The following is a 17908-nucleotide window of genomic DNA, read 5'->3' as shown; positions in this document are numbered from 1 at the left end:
CAAATTACTTTTTTTGGTGTAGATTTAGAAAAAAAACAATTTTTTAAAAAAGAAAAAAAGCTTGGGAAAATTATATTAATAATTATCAGAATTACATATTTAAAATTGTTTGCATTTTTTCCAGTTCATTTCCTTTTTTAATTTTTTGAAATTTTACTAACTTTTACCAATTAATATTATTTTTTACTAATTTTATTGTACTTTTACAATTTTTTTGAAAATTTTCTTTTGTTGCCATATTCCAAAATAATAATATTCTTTTAGGAAACCATTCATTAACAATTAATTGGTGTTTCCAACAAAAAATAAACAAACATGTCTATTTAAATCCATCTGCACAAAGATGACAAACTTCACTTTTTTTTATAAAAAACAGTGCTTTTATTTATGTAATACTGTGGAAAAATAATTACATACCATTTTTAAAAAATATTGAAGATAATGAAATTAAAAAATGAGAGTTTGATAACGTTCGTTGTACATCTTTTGAACAGCTGTCTCTGCTACGAAGAACAGTACAATAAGATAAACATTGGATTTTTTTTCTAAATTCAAAGACACAATAATACAGGATACAGTCCTACCAGAGGTATAAAAGTACTGTAACAGGATTGTGAGAGAAATGATATGGACATATACTGAAACACACACCCGCACACTTAGACACAGACATGCACACGCGCGCACACACACACACTGTATACATGCATACGATAGCCACGCGCGCTCGAGCCGGGCGCTGCGCATTTACAGTATGCCTCCCATCCAGTCATTCACACATCTATACAAACACACTGTACAAATCCATGTGCGCGCCAACGCCCACACACTCCCTCTTGATCTCTCTCACACTCGCACACACTCACACACTACTATATGTCAATATTGTGGACAAGCCTTCATTGAACCTCTCCATACACATTCTCCTCCGGCCATTTTTTTTTTGTTTTTTTTTTGGCAGACAGACAATGAGGAATGATTTAAAAATGGAAATGTATGTTCCCCTATAAGGCCACTCAGTTCTAAACCCAACATCTGTGTTTCGATCTTTCTGTCTGCACCAAGCTTGGAGTTCGGAGCTCCGAGAAAAAAAAAAAAGGCTCCAACCTACGAAAAAAAATGTCTGGGAATGACTCAAGGCCCCAAGCCTGGTTTGTAAAGCAACAGTCACCAATAGAAGGAGCTTCTACTGCATATACATGGTCTAAGGTGAAGAACAACATGAACACTTGGCACTAGGTTTCTGCTTTTATACACTGATAACACCCTTCTGATGTCAGATGCGTCCTCTGCCGTCCACTCCTTGCTCCTGTCTCAGTGGAATCACCCAGGCGACCCGAGCTCAAGCGGGCTCAAACTTTTGGTCCGTACGTACACATTACATGTTTTACATTGACAAAAATAATTCTGTAATGTTAAAAAATAGAATACAAAGCTCTAGTCTGGTGTGCAAATAAAAAGAAGACATTACACAGATATAGATAAGGGACGTTTAAGCATGAATACTGTCAATGCAGTGCAAAAATGATGATCCCCGACTTGCTCTTGCACGCCGCCCAACAGGCATGATGGCATGTACCGCTGTACACAAGGGCATTCTGGGATGCTATATATATGTGCTCTAGGCTTGGGCAGTATAACGGTATTACAGTATACCAGGGTATTTAGAAATCCCGAAAGTGTTTTTCAATACCTTCATAAACACAGGTGCTCCTCTTTCTGTTAAACTCACTGTATGTAGTGCACAGCACGCACCACCAGATCTCAGTCTCCAAGGTTCCCACACATTTTCATGGACAAAATTTCAAAGCTTTTCCATGACTTTTTGAGGACCCATGATAACATTTCGGAAATGCATGCGCCTCAGTGTGTCTGAGACACTTGCCAGCCTGGTAACAGTACTTTTCTGCAAAGAACACACGCAGGAGAGACTCGCTTCCCATAGCAAACGCAGCCACACTACGTCACATATACACATAACCTGTTTTAAAGGGGAAAGTTTGGCCAGTATCAGTCCTGGGAATTTACAGCTGTTTGAGTTTTCCATTTGTTTCAAGCGGCAAAAAACTTATTTGACCTAATTTGCAACCACAGCACCTAGTGGTGGAGGGAGAAGTTACAGGATTGTGAACAGCCAGCGGCCAGCGACAGAAAGACCATGGGGAACAATGGTATGTTTTTTTTTACAGCTAACTTGATGAATTAAGGATTTTTTTCAACCAAACCGGGATTGGTGATTGTTGGAACAGTGGATTTACGAACTGGATTACTAACAACAGTAACCAAGCAGTTTGAGTGAGTTTTATTTTGTTTCTGTCCAGTTTTAATGAGGTGCATTTTATGATTACTTTTTAACCCTTTAGGAGCTGGATTGACATCAGTTTTCCTCTGCTGCATTCAGACGCCTTTCATAACTCAAACCTGAGAAAATTGGTTCGAATTATTTCAAAAACTCAGGAAAAAACATAATGAGCAACTTGGCAAGACATGTCAGGTAAATTGCAAATAATTAGTAAGTGGTGTCAAGGAAATTATCTGAAAATAAGATGGGATGGATTATTAGATATTATAAAAAAAGAAAAATCCATAAAATTATAATTATATTTTTATATATTAATAATAATAATAATAATAATAATAATAATAATAATAGTAATAATAAATTTTAGCACTTTTTGTTATTCTGGCTTTACTTTATTATGCTTATCTTCCAGTAATTTTCTTGTAACTTTTTACTAATTTCCTGCCAATTTTTGGGCCATTTCTTGTTAAGTTGCTCGTTGCCAATCAAGCCAATCTGCTCAGGTTAAAAGGAAAATAGGCGAGAGAATATGACTTTTCTTATCATTTTGTTTTCTTATCAGAAAAATGACAAATAAATCTACCTTGTACCTTGTATTTGTTTGTCTGAAAAGCTGAAAGTTAGTTGTCATATAGCCTAAAGTGTAACCTGATGGAATTTCAGGAAGGTATGAAAAATTATATACCACCCAAGCCTGATGTGCTCTATGATTGCTGAACAAGACAACCAGCAAAGAAATTTTAAAAATGGCGGCCAGAAATGACTTCCACTGGTTGAGGTTTCTCCCGATATTTGACAGTCAGTCAGTTTTCCCTTAAGACGTTCTCCTCATTTACAAAGTCATAGCAAAAACCTATAGTGCTCCGAAGATCTGTGATTTCTCGTCCATCCTCTGGCTCTCCCTCTCGTTCCCAGTCTTGATTGTGACTTGCGCCGTCTGCTCTTTCAGAGCTCGGATATACAAACACATCGGGAGTGAGGGAATTCAAAATTGTGTGGAATTTCCCTTCCCTGTCTCACTAAAACTTTTCCACTTGTCTCTTTTTCTCTCTCTCGAACCCTCCCTGTCTCACGGGCATGGTCTTCTGACTGTGCATGTGTGTGATGTGTTCAGTAGGGCGTGTTGGAAAAATGTGTGCGTGTAAATCTATGTGTGTGTTTTTCCGATGTGACACTATTTATAAGATGCGTCCTCATGCTCTGCTAAGACTGTGAGGTGTTTTCTCTCGGTCTCACACGTGAGTCTGCATCCTCTGTGTGTGTCGGCTGTGGGAGTAGTCAGAGTGTTGCGAGGTGTAGGAGAAGCGAGTGGAGCTGCCGTACTTCCCGAGTCCAGTCTCTGATCCCGAGGGAGCGGGACCCCCGGGACCCACGCCGACCCCGGGGCTCCCCACCGAGGGTCCCACACCGGATCCCACGCCGTACATTTCGTAGGATGGTCCGGCCTCCAGCGGGGCCAAGCTGGATGGGGCGAAACCCATGCGGTAGGTCTGGTAATGCGAGGGGTATCCATAGTTGTCATAGGCCAGCTGGGAAGTGGAGTCCAGGAGGCTGCAGTCTCCCGGGAAGTCGCTGGCCACGGGGGCGGGGTTAGGCGGGGGCTGCTGGCTCTGGCCCGCGCGGGTGAAGGTGTTGAACTGGGCGTAGCTGATGTGGGACAGTCTGGAGGGGGGCCGGGGGTCGTAGCAGGCCTGGGGGCGGCCAGGAGAGGTGCGGGGCCCGGGGGGGCCGGGGGCTCCTCCGCTGGCAGTGGCTCCGGAGCCTCCGGCACTGCTGCTGATAGACGCAGCTCCCCCTGGTGTTCCTGCGGGGGAGCGGTAGTCAGAATAGTGCAAGGTGGAGCGGGAGGCAGGGCGGCCTTCATCGTGGGTGGAGGCTCGCACGTTGTAGTAGCCATTAGTGGGGTCCTGAAGAAACAAACAAACGCAAGAGACAAAAACAGAGAGGACATTAGGACAAAATGTAATGAGGGAAGCAAAAGTTTTATACGCCAATCACCCAGCAATAGAATAAATGTACATTTCTGCAAAAAACAGATACATTAGATTTGCATGTTATTATTGAGCAGATACTTTGAAACTTTACATGTTTTCACATTTCAACAACGCAGTGAACATGTCTTTAGGTTCAAGCATTAAAACAACTTGTTTGTGGTTAGGACAAAATCTTGTTTTGGCTTAAAAATTCACAGTTTGGGTGGCACAATCCTCGCTGGAAAGGCAGCAAAGTCTCTGTGAAAAACAATTTTTCATGATGCTATCTCGGCAGAAAATGCAGCAATGTCCTGGTGAAAAACTAACCACTTTTGGTGGCTAAAAAGCCAGTGAAAGACACAGCAATGACTTTCTAAAACATAATTTGTTTTCTTTGCAGGCGTCAAGCTGAGATGCACAACATTCACAATTTCATCCACCTCCCAAAATGTCAAAGTTGGCTCATAAACTACCACGCTGCAGAAACCTTAATATGATACATTTGAAACATAAATTAGCAACATTTTCTCTGGTTTGGTATTCAGATTCTGCAGGTCCAAAGGGCTCTGTAATAATACTGCTCTGTTCCCCTCTAATCCCCAAAGAGTGATTCTCTTGTAGATGGTCAAAGGTCAGGGTGAAGTGCATGTCTGGAGCTGGTCGGCATCCAGGTCCAGATTCCTCCAGATTGTGCTGTGAGAGCAGTTTGCTCTTTTTTTTTTTGTGACCCAGAGAAAATGTTAATATGATACATTTGAAACATAAATTAGCAACATTTTCTCTGGTTTGGTATTCAGATTCTGCAGGTCCAAAGGGCTCTGTAATAATACTGCTCTGTTCCCCTCTAATCCCCAAAGAGTGATTCTCTTGTAGATGGTCAAAGGTCAGGGTGAAGTGCATGTCTGGAGCTGGTCGGCATCCAGGTCCAGATTCCTCCAGATTGTGCTGTGAGAGCAGTTTGCTCTTTTTTTTTGTCCTACTTTACTTTCATGTTTTTCATTAAGGGGGTAAAAGCATATGTTCTATGTATTGAGGGGGGCTTAAAATTCAAAAGATCTTTTATATAGTTTGTATCTATTAACTTTTAAAGGAAGGAGTCAGTAAATGTTAACAGGATGAACTCTAGAACCTCTGGGGACTTCAAAATAAATATTCCTAGCATACAATTATGAAGTCCGGTTATAAAATATAAAAAAAAAGATGTGGGAAGAAAATTCCATCTGCCTATTCTGCATGGTAAAAGCACATGGTATATATACCAATGACTGACAATAAAGTGGACCACACTCAACTTCATACCATTGTACATGAAGCCAAAATATCCCAGATGGTGCCATCTTGAGCTGGTGACATCATTTGGAGCAGGAGTCTGAGCAGTTTTCCTGCTGTATCAAAGCTTCTAACACATTTTCATGGACTGAATTTTAAAACTTTTAAATGACCTTTAAAGATCCATAATAAAAAATATATATATTCTTGTCGCACTTGCCTTTGTCTTTCTCCAGAAAATCGAGAAGTGTACTAGATGGTTATTGAACATATTCACAAATTATGGGGTCAAATTCCCTTTTTATAGCATTAAATAACTAATCAAAACCAAACTTGTCATAAAAATGGATGCTTGAATGCAAATCGGTGTGATAAGAACTACCTAAAGTGACAGAAACTATCTTTGGGGGAAAATTTATTTGACATGTGATTTGAGTTTTAGTGTGGTCCATATCCTTTCTGGTAACATGGAGGGTTTTCAATTTTTCTAATTCTCGTGTACTTTTTATCCACTAATTTCTTGCTATTTCTGAGTCATTTCTTCTCAAGTTGCTCACTGCCTTCCTCCCATTTGTTTGTGGAATATGTCAAATCAACTAGCCCAAGTTTCAAAGGGTTAATGCACATTACAATAGAAATGATAATAAAAAGAGGATCAAAACCGGAGCAGATTGGCTTGATTTATTTAAAGACAGTTAAAGTTAAAATATATGAGTTAAACAAAAATCACCAGAAATTTACTGCAAATAAAATAAAAAAAGGTAAAAAAAAAAATAAATAAATAAATAAATAAAAAGGTGAAAGAAATTAGTAAAAGCTGACGAAGAAAAATTACCTGAAAATTTGTTCTAAAAAGGGGGGAGAATTATTAGAAAATTGATCAAGAACGTTCAGAATATTCAGAAAATTATATCTATTCAGAAAATTATATCTATAATCATTATAATTATATGTTTAAAATTATGTCTAAAAAATCTAAATTTACTTTTTTTTTTTTTTTTTACTTTTTTTAAAAATATATTTTCTCTTGTAACTTCTTACTTGTTTCTTGCTTTTTTTGGGGCCATATTAAATGTCAAATTATCATTACTTATAATTATTTTCTCCCTTTATTTTTGCAGTGTGTGGGACATCTCTCACCACGTTACCATGTCACCAAGTTAAGTTAGCAGTGTAAACAAAAAAAACAATAAATTGTTTTCTGGACTTTTTTTGGCTATTTTTCCAATTATTCCTAACTTCTAATTAGTGGAAAACTAATTTTCAGATCATTTTCTTGTCACCTTTTCCTAATTTCTTATTTCTTCCTTGGTTTCAAGGAAGAAAACTGAAAGTTTCAAATGCTTTAAAAAAAAAAAAAAAAAAAAAAAAAGAACTCAGTTTCCTTGTTTTTACGGCCTCTCCCCAGCCGAGTGGATTCCTGCCAACATGCGCGTTGATCCCAGATCGTCTGGGTGAAAGAAGGATGCTCACCCTGCTCACTACACCCACTCCATCTCACTCCACTATCACTTCCGACATCATTCTGCCATCTCATTGTCTCTCATGTACCCGACTGCCCCCCCACCCAACTGTGTTTCACTGCTTTGGCGCTTCAGGCGGAGGGGAGGAAAAAAAAAAAAGCTCAGTCTGGCTGAGTGTGTTGTCGGGGTGATCTAACCATCTCCTGGGGTGGATTCGTGTCTGTGTTTCTTCAAAGTGATCCGAGGCAGCGCTCCAGCTCGAGGGGTGCTGCGTGTGCCCTCACAAAATATTCATGGGGGGGAGTTTGAGCAGAACATTTTGGCAGCTTTGCGCGTGAAACGCATTCATCACCTAAGCCCGGCCCCACGGTGTCAAAATGTATAAATGATTCATGCCGGCTGAACGGGCAGAGTTCGCCCAAACATCCTTTATCTCGCCTCTCGTTTTGTTTCCATCCAATCTGAATTCTTTTGTTTCCAGATTTTCTCTTTGAATTTCATCATGACGAGTGAGACAAGTTTCCGAACATCAGATGAGTGAGTTCCCCCACAGCTGGACTGAGAGCAAAGACCAAAGAAGAAATTGACCCCCTAGTTTCCTTGTGCTGCATTCAAGCTCTTTAACCCTTTAAAACCTGAGCAAAACCTGAACATGGGGGAAAATTCAATGACCAACTTGCCAAGAAATGTCCCACAAATTGCAAGAAATTAGTACAAGGTGATGACGAAAATGATTTGAAAATTAGTTTAAAAAAAAGGGAGTGAGAATTATAAGAAAATTATCAAAAACTAGGGAAAAGTCTCCAGAAAAATATATTTATTATCATTAAAATTTTAGATTTAAATTATGTTGCAGGGGGGAAAAATCTAAATATATATATAAGGTAATTGCCTTGTTTGTTTTTATTTTAAGGTATTTTTTCTTGTTTGTTTGTTTCAATGGTTTTTTTTTCTCTCTTTTTTTCTCCTTTTCGGGTCATTTTCTTGTTTGTTCCTGGGTTTTTTTTTCTGTTTGTTTGTTTTTTTGCTTAATTTCAGGTAATTTTATTCTTTTTTTTTGTATTTCTGGGTAATTTTCTTGGAACGTTTTTTTTTGTGTAAACAAATCTGACATCCAATTTAAAAAAAAAGCAGATAATCATCACAAATGTTGGTCCAAGCATCAGTTTGTTCTCCATTAGATGAACTTGGACTGAGCTGCTAATTCAGTTCTGCCGTTTGCATTAAACCTGCATCTGCACCTGCAGTCCTCTGTCTGGAGATGTCTATCTCTTTGTCTTCTTCTGCCTGTTTTAGGTGCACATGTGCGCCCTCTAGAGGGCAAAATATGACACTTTACAATAACAACTCGATTGATGATTTTCTCAAAAATGAAATTTGAACTCTTTTTTTGGAACATATCAGACTTAAAAAAAAATCAAATTCAGTCTTTTGCAGAGGTAGTGAAGTTGCAGTAATCATATAATACAACACCTGTGTGTAAAAGGAAAACTCAGACTTGCACCTAGATTTCTGTAACAGCAGTGAAACAAACATTTTTGTGATCAGTTAGTTTATATTAATGATTAAGGCTTCATTGTTACATTTATACATAAACTTTAGTTTCAACACTGAGGGGGGAGCACAATACAGGGCGTTTGGGGTGCTCAGCTGGAAACTTTTGAGCATCAGAAATTTAATTTCCTGCATTTTAGTAGATTTTTATACACCAATTCGTGCATTTTCTTCATCAGTTTATGGTGTAAAATGGGGTTAGGGATTGAAAGCACTTTCCTAAATCCATCATTCGTAACATTTAAGATCAATTAACTAATTAATCGTGATTTTTTAAAATAATAAATAGCACATCAAAGCTCACAGCAACATGTTGCATATTCTCTGACAACACTGCATAGCCAAAATATATAAAGAAGCCTACACGTATGAAACACATTGAATATAATTGTATAATGCTTCGCTTTAATGCCCGTCATAAAAGTTAGATTCGCTCCCTTTGGTTGCTGATGCGAGTCATTGAAACATGCGTTCAAAATTCACCAATCTACTGACAGCTGGAATCTAAAAGGAGATTAAACTTTATTTATATCTCTGAATCAGATCTTTAACCCTTTGAAACCTGACGCGACATCAGTTCTCTTGTGCTGCTTTCAGATGCTTTTCGCAGGTTTTTAAACCTTTGAATTCAAAGCAAATTGGTGCGATTTATTTCAGAAATATGGGAATTAAGGTAATGAGCAACCTGGCAAGTAACGTTCCACAAATTGCAAGAAATCAGTAGATTTTTTTTAAATCTAGGGAAAAATGTCTGGGGAGTGAAAAGAAAAAAGCTAGGGAAAAACTATATTCATAATTACATAGTAAAAATGATAGAAATTATTATAAAATTTGAAGCCCTTATTCCATATAATTTCCTGTTGTTGTTTCTTAACTTCCCTTTTCTTTTTCTTTTCTACTAACTTTTTTTATGGATTTGTTTAATTTTTTAAACTAATTTTCAGATAATTTTCTTTAATTTTTTAAAACTTTTTTTTCTTATTTTATTTTATCAAATTGTAAGCACTTTTCCAAGGTAATTTCCTGTTGGTGTTTTTTACTTTGCTTTTGATTTTTATTTATCTATTTTTGGTAATTTTTAGGTAATTTTCTTGTACTTTTTACTAACTTATCTTATTTTCTTTAATTTCCGGGTCATTTCTTCCTTCACTATTCATTCTATTTTCCAGTGTTTTTGAAAGTAAGCCACTTTGCTCAGGTTTAGGGTTTAATTGTTTGATCGAATTCCTGACAACCGACTGATTAACCGATTGATCTTCATAATCCCAAGTGTAAATGTCTTAAATTTTGAAAAAAGTAAAGTCTCCTGCTCCTTTTATGTATTGGGGAGGATTAATGCACATGTTCTAAATATTTAGGGGGACGTGACCCATGCGTCCCAACCAAAATCTACACCCATGCATTTATAGTATAAAACTCACAAAAACTAACATTATGTCAGTCATGTGATGATTTCTGCCTGGTGGATGTTCTCAGTGTCATTCAGGCTGGATCAAAGTCATCACTCAGAGTCGCCATGTCAGTAATGATTAGGATATTTGCAGCCCTTTGAGATATAATTAGAATGAAACCTTGCACCAAAATGAACTCCGCAAGACCTCACTTCGACTTTGCCATCATTTTATTATAAATATTTTCTTGATTTTGCTTTTATATTGAACATATTTGTCTGCTGTATTTCTGTGCCTGTGATTGCAGCCTTTCTCTGTATTTTTTAGTGTTTTAGTTAGAAAACCAAGTCAGTTTGTTTTGATTTTAAAGACACTTCCTGGTTTGATATAAATGAGAGTTTGATGAGCTCACCTTAAGGTCGTACTCCTGGCGGGTGTCCAGGGTGTCGCTGCGGAGGTCAGACTTGAGCTCTATGTCGTCTTTAAAGGGCTGATTGGAAGGAGAGAAGGACACAGAGGGGAGAAACTAAACCGTCAAACAACAAAACAAAAAAAAAAACAAAAAGGAGGAGAGAAGGTGCCATAACGAAACGGAGGAGGGAAGGAGGCGACAGAGTGTGACAGGAGGGGAGAAAACGGAATTCAAAGTGTTAAAGGAGCGGTTACAGGGGAAAAACACAGAGCTTGTTTTCAGTCAAAAGGTACAGTGTGGCACAGGGAGAGGTTACTGAGTTAATCTGAGGTTTTTTCTACGACTACAGGCTGTGTAAACAGAGTCCGGCCCGAGCGCGCGGATCCCGCTGCTGCTCACCGAGTACATGGCCTTGACCATGCGCGAAGCCGTGGACACGCTGCCGGAGTCCTCCTCCAAGCTGTGGGTCTCCTTGTTTATCGTCTCCACCTTGATGTCGGGCTTACCCAGCGTGACCCCGCGCCGACCTGGAAGCAAAACACGGCAAGGTTGAATACAGCTGGACGCACGCACCGTGGCTGGCGTGTTTTCACGAGCTGGAGGAGCGAGTTCAGAGGGGACCTGCATCCATCTGGCAGAGAGGAAGTCTGATCTGCTTTGGTTTCTGCAGGTTATTTGATCCAGGGATGAGAATATTTATCATAATCTACTGAAAAACATGAAAGCGTGTACTGAACATGCAGAGCTGATCTCTATAGTTGTTGTATGTCAGTGATACTCGGTGATTCACACTGTACTTTAAATATACATGAGGTGCCAGAGTGCATAAAACGGTAACAAATTAGAGCTTGTTTATCAAAAATAGCGCAAGCAGTGGATCCCCTGACAATTGTCCTAAAATCCTAAAATGTAATAAAATCTGAGAAATTTCCTGAAGTCGTAGAAACGTCCTAAAATCCGAGAAACGTCCTGAAATCCTAGAAATGTCCTAAATCCTAAAAAGGTCCCAAAATCCTAGAAATGTCCAAAATCCTAAAAAGGTCCTAAAATCCTGGAAAGATCCTTAAACCCTGGAAATGTCCTAAAATTCTTAAACGTCCTAAAATCCACCAAACATCCTAAAATCCTAGAAATATTCTAAAATCCAAGAAATGTCCTCAAATCCTAGTAACGTCCTAAAATCGAAGAAACCTCCTAAAAAAAGTGCAAGCGGTGGATCCCCTGACAACTGTGCTAAAATCCTAAAATGTCCTAAAATCTGAGAAATGTCTTGAAATCATGAGAATATCCTAAAATCCAAGAAACATCCCAAAATCCTAGAAATGTCCCAATATCTTAAAATCCTTGACACATCCTTAACCCCAGGAAACTTTCTAAAAACCTTAAACGTCCTAAAATCCACAAAACATCCTGAAATCCTACAAACTTAAAATCCTATAAATATCTCAAAATCTGCTGTACATGTTAAGCACATGGAGAGTATGACTCACTGCCTTTGCGCTGCCGGTAGAAGATCAGAACGAGGACCAGCAGAAAAATGAACAGGAGGATGGTCGAGCCCACCGTCCCACCAGCTATGATCCCCACCGGGACTTCCTCTGAAAGGAAGGAGGGGAAAAAAAGAGAGACAGAGAGAGAGTAATAGATTGAGTTAGGCACAGGGGCAGAGTTTTGATTTTAGTGGTGGGGGAAACAAAACACAATAAAATTTTATCATGATTATGGTTTCTCCATTTTATGAAATGGATAGTTGCAATAAAAATATTTTTGGCAGCCAAAAGAGATGATTAAATATATATTAATAAAAACATTCTGGACAGTATAAAGTAGAGGGGGCAGTATTGGACCCCAAGAAATGCATTTTACCATCAGCAAAACTGTGCACCGTCTCACTGAGTTTTAAAGTTGGGAATTCCTAAAACTCACCTGTTTCCTCTAGCGTGATGATCATGGTGCCCGGCCCGAAAGAGTTCCACGCCGTGCAGTTGTAGGTGGACAGGAAGTCAGAGTCCATCACGTTGTTGATGGTGAGGGTGGAGAGGACGCCGCCGCCCTCGGCCGACGGCTTGCTCTGCTCCACCGTGTACCTCTCCAGCAGCGTCCCTTTCTCCTTCTCCCACACGTTCTCCTTCCACGCCCACACCTGTGAAATGATGGCAGTTATTTCGAAGGGATTACTTTGACGTGGTTAAGTCGTATCATAAAATTGTGATCAATCCAAACGCACCACATATTTTTTTACAAAAGCACACATTTTTCAGGATTTCAATCAATCCATGAACCACTTTTATACCAGGTCATCTGCCAGTAAAACCACAAAATGAAGCTTTAATATTGCTTCTCAACTGCTGTAAATTTATACAGAACATTATCACATCACCCACAGTCAAGTCAGACAGGAACACATTAGTCTGCCATGTGAGATGTGTCTAGAATGGACTGGGCAGAATGGCTTTAAAATAATATCGTGATACACAATATATATTGCGATACTTCAAATATCCTTTTAACTAATGTCAACGACTAAAATAAAAAAACATGAATGAACTGCAGTTATAATAAAGTTACTTAAAGTAAAATAAAGTTTAAGTCGAATAACAAAGTTGAATGCACTACTGTTATCTCATAATGTCATCTAATAAGTAAGGTTGTAAGAAAGTTAAACAAGGTATTTTTACAAAGAAAGTTTAAATTAATTTTAAATAAATCAAAGCAGGCCTGTGATGCTTTTATTTTGAAGGACCCAGATTATCTCAGGCCGGAAGTGTCGACGATTTTGTTGTGGACTCCTGTTTATTTATTACTAATAATTGCAAGTCACACTGATATATATATTCATCAGTTATTGGTCTCATTAAGTAGTAATAATCAGTGTTAGTATCGGCCCGGTCAACCCCTTGTAGCGTTTCCTCAGTTCCTGGTTTTAATGAGTACACCTATTTTTTTTTCAAACTTCAAAGTAAAACAAACAGTTTTACTGCTTCATATATTATTTTATAATTTTCAACATTTTCATTTAGTATTTAAATTTGTGCTTTTTTATTTTGTGCCTTTTTTTACAGTTTGAGTGTTTTATTTATTTTTTATTGTTACTATTATCATTTTATTTCTTTCTTTTTTCATTTATGTACTTATTTATTTATTTCTATCTTTCTATTTACAGATTTTCTATTTACGGATGCACTTTATGTTACAGTTTATTTGTATGAAAAGTGCTATACAAATCTGGATTGATTGACTGATATTCAGTTTATCACCCACTTACACTTACATTAGGGTTAATGTGATATTTAGTGAAAAGTATTTATTTGCCAGATACTCTCTATCTGTCCACCTGGAACAAATACTACAGGAAACGGATGACAGAAATAGACCTCATAAACTCACATTGAGTACACACTCCCATGTAAACACTTGCGTGACTCGCTCTGAGCAGCAACAGTTTGTATGTTCCTGCTGCCTGAAGTGCAGGTGGGTGTGGGGTGGGGGGGGTAGGCTGAGCCGAGAATCTTGCACATTCTCCAACTTTAAAGCCACTAAAAGCAGCTGTATTATTCAGCATTGAAGCGCTGTGCTAAGGCCAGTTAATTATGCATAAGCCCACATGTTCCCATAATCTGCCCACTTATTCCAGAGGAGGATAATCTCCTGGCTGTGGCGTTTACTGGGACAACTGTTCCTCTCCACTCCTTTATATTTTATAAATCTTTTTCTGTCCCAACCTCCGCCGCCTGCATTAAGGAGCGCGCACCGAGAGTCAGGACGGATCAGTCACAGAGGCCCAGGAGCCGAGGAGCTACTGATGCTGCATCTCTGTGATACCGAGTGCAGAAAGCATCCGGGCCCCGATTTCTGACGCAGGAGCTAAAAGCGGCCCGGCTTAGTGTTGGTTTGTTTATGTGATGGGATGGAGGGAAATTCTGTGAGAGTTTAAGGGTGAGTCACCACTCAAAAAAGAAGAAAAAAAAAGGGGGACAGCGCCTAAAAGCATTTACCGTGCAGAAGTGGAGCCATTTAGGAACGGGAAGGTACAGTAACAGTAAATCGCTGTTGGGCTAAAAGCTACAACCTTGTGCTCTTTGTGATCAAAGCTTTTTTGGCTTTTTTCTTTTTGTCTGAATAATTGACGCCGGGATTAAAAACTTGGACTTTTTCTTTGTGGTGGCAGAAATGTTTCACAGCAAAGACATCTTCTTTTCACTCACAATCTTATCTGGAGGAGGCGTACTGGCGATGTAGCACTTCACCTCTCCTCTCTCCCCTCTTACTGCATACTGGACCGGATCACTGGAGATGATAGGGGGACCTGCATGGGCCAAAAACGAAAAGACAAATAAATGTATGGAGACAGATCTGTGTCAATATTAGAAGACAGAATATATCTCATTTTTGTTACTCCTATTGACATCTTTCCGATAGGTTTGCATTTTTCATCAGCTTTTATTTTTCATTTTGTTTTAATTCTTTTGATTCTACGGAGTCCTTGAATACCCGAACATTGATCGTTTTTTAAATCTTGTGTATACAAATTCATCATAAAGTGCTAAAAAAAGTTGTTACTTTTGGGAGAAAAATGTGTGTGTGAAACTCAGTGTGTGAAATGAAGATCCGCAAATGTCATTGCTTTTTTGCTTGCTTTTTTTCACTCATTTAAAACAGATCTGCAAATACAAAAAAAATGCACAATAAAAAAAAAATCTCTGTATATATTAAATTCATTTGCAAAGAAATACTATTTTTGTATGTGTGGAGGTTTTTTTATGTTTAGGGTTTAAACATTAACACACAGTTTGAAAATCTCCTTACACGATAAATATTGACACACACTGATCTCCTTAAAATTGCATTTAAAATACCATAAATTGCAAAAATCATATTTAAATAAAACAACTTCAACAAATACAAAAAACAGATTTGTAAACTCATAAAAATGTTTTGTAAATATAAAGCTGTACTGCAAATACACAAATTCCAAATCTCTTAATAAAATAATTTTACAAATAAAAGAAAGCAATTTTTGAATATCTTCCCAACATTAACAACTTTTGAGCAAATGTTAGCAAATCCTGGCTTCATTTCATGAATCTCAATTCTGCATTTCTGAACTTGCATTTTACAGTTTTTAATTTAATTATTATTTTTTTAATTTCATGAAATGTGTGAATTTGCAGATCTGTTTTATATTTGCATACTTTTTTGAGTTTACCCATCTTTTTTTTGGAATTATAGAAGTTGTTTCCCAATTTAAATATTAAACATTAAAAGAGGCATTGTTCAATCTGTTCAGACTCAATATTGACAGAAATCTACCTCCATACAGTTACACCTAAAATAAAACAAAGGCATTCTAAGGGCGCTGACCTTACCAAGCCTGCTCAAGACGAACTGTGCTATTTTAAAAATAAATGGCCTCCACTTTGGACATTTTTTTTTCAATTACTGACAAGCTGACCTTTCAGAAAGCACATGATTTTCATCTACAAGCAGTGAGACATTAAATTGTGTGGATGTTTCCTGACCGTTGACTGTGAGCGTGACCTCAGTCTCTCCTACTCCAATCCGTGGGACGATGGCCTTACACACGTACTGGCCGGCGTCCGCTTGGCTCACCGACTTCAGATACAGCTGGTTGCTGTTACTCAGAACCTGTGGGGGAGTGAAAAAAAAAAAACATAAACAAGGCAAAACTGCTAAATAACAGAAGGGGTTAAACAAAATAAAAGAAGATATGCTAATGTGCTATTGTGCCTCCCCTTAATATCGTAACACATCGTGCTGCATATTTGCATGTCTGGCCTTATTTATGTGTTCTACCACTCTGACCCTGACTGGCTAACAATGCAAACTTGCACATCCGCTTTTAACCCATCACAAAGGTTTTGCAGTTGCCTAGCAACCGCATCCATTGGAAAATTAGCTGTGGGGAAATTATGGCTAAATATGTAACCACCTAGAGAGAGAGAGAAGTACCTGAACAAGACTGATTACATAGATGTAGGTGTAAGGCAGTCCACAGTTTGCTGAGGCAGATTTTATGTCTTTTCTTTGCTCCTGGTGCTGAATGTAGTTTAATGAGAGGCACAGCATTCACCTATTAACCATGTCTGTAGATTGCGGCTAGTGTACAGGAGATTTTAATAACAAAATACTGATGCTTAAATTATTATATTAAAATATTTTGAGAGTTACATGAGAGAATTGATGCCATATTAAAGGTACTGTGTATGATTCTGCGTGTTGATATGTTTTAACACTATTTATTTATCTGTTGTACTGTTTATTTTATCTCATGCGCCTTTATTCTATAAGAACCCGCTCAGGCAGAGTAAGTGAATTTTTTTGTATTAATCTGTACAATACAATAAAGGTATTTTATTGTATTTCAAGTCTGACATGAAACTAGAAAAACTAGATGAAACACTTTACATTTAAATCCTTTTACTTTATGATTGCACACTGCATACACCTATACTCCTTATTATGCATACGCATTTTCTACATTCCTGTTAACTTTCTGTATGTGATATTGTGTGATAATCATAAATTGTTTTTCTTTTTTCCCATATCACAGACACTGAATTTTTTAAATGTAATCCGATCTTAAGTTGATAAAAAAGAAAGACCAAAGAGAGAGTGAAATGGAGAGAAATAGGTCACTGCAGGGGAAGAAGAGAAGACAGACGTCTCGGTGTTGAGACGAGACTTTTTCCCTTGAATGACAGGCTGCTTTTGTAAACGCAGAAGAAGAAAGAGTGAACTGTGGAAACGGTGTGAATGCAACAACAGAGGGAAGCGTGGGCTCTCTGCTTCTCACCATGTTTGAACCCTTTTTGAACCAGGTGAGCGTGAGCGGAGGGTTTCCGGCCCATTTGCAGTTGAGGGTGACGTCGGAGTCAACGTCTACCGTTTTTGGCTGCGGCTCCACCAGCAGAATCGGACCAACTGCAGAAACACAGAGAGAGAAACATGTTGCGCTGGAGTAATAATGCAACAAAGACACAACAACAGTGTGTGTTTTATCCGTCTGACTCCAGACCGGAGCGAGTGAAGCGGGCCACGAGTGAGTGAACAAGGTGAGGTGAGTAACGCGTGACTCACAGTGAACGTCCACGAGGATGCTGACGTTGGTTTTTCCCACAGCGTTGAAGACCAGACAGGAGACGGGCTCGGTGAAGAAGGAGTGGTCAGCCTTGGTGGTGAACACGCTCTCCCTGGCGCCCTGCAGCACCACGCCGCCCTTGGCCCACCTGAGGTTCAAATGTTACACACAATGACATGACACAAATGGAGAGCAAAAATATTAAAAAGGTGCGAATTTGGCTATTATACCCACAAGTATATAGCATCTGGCAGAGTCAAGAACCCATGTGTCTGTAGTCCAAGAGCTGTTTGCACCTGAGGCAAAGAGCGAAATTCGGCTATTTACACCCACAAATTTGGCTATTTACACCAGGAAAAATCAGCTATTTACATCCAGGAAAATCAGCGATTTACACCCAGGAAAATAAGCTATATACACCCACAAAATTTGGCTATTTACACCC

At 38.5% G+C, this 17908-nt stretch overlaps 1 protein-coding gene across 1 annotated transcript in view; it reads right to left on the bottom strand.

The window, feature by feature from the left end:
* Positions 1–2687: 2687 nt before the first annotated feature.
* Positions 2688–17908, bottom strand: part of kirrel1a (kirre like nephrin family adhesion molecule 1a) — a 49107-nt gene continuing 33886 nt past the window's right edge. The window contains 9 exon segments of the mRNA XM_042512235.1: positions 2688–4209; positions 10365–10442; positions 10764–10891; positions 11855–11962; positions 12291–12507; positions 14570–14670; positions 15884–16010; positions 17179–17306; positions 17463–17611. Coding sequence (XP_042368169.1) covers positions 3535–4209; positions 10365–10442; positions 10764–10891; positions 11855–11962; positions 12291–12507; positions 14570–14670; positions 15884–16010; positions 17179–17306; positions 17463–17611 — 1711 coding nt within the window. The 3' untranslated portion in view covers positions 2688–3534.

This window comes from Plectropomus leopardus, chromosome 23 (genome assembly GCF_008729295.1).
Source record: "Plectropomus leopardus isolate mb chromosome 23, YSFRI_Pleo_2.0, whole genome shotgun sequence".
Lineage (NCBI taxonomy): Eukaryota > Metazoa > Chordata > Actinopteri > Perciformes > Serranidae > Plectropomus > Plectropomus leopardus.
This window is presented reverse-complemented; position numbering and strand designations above follow the sequence as displayed.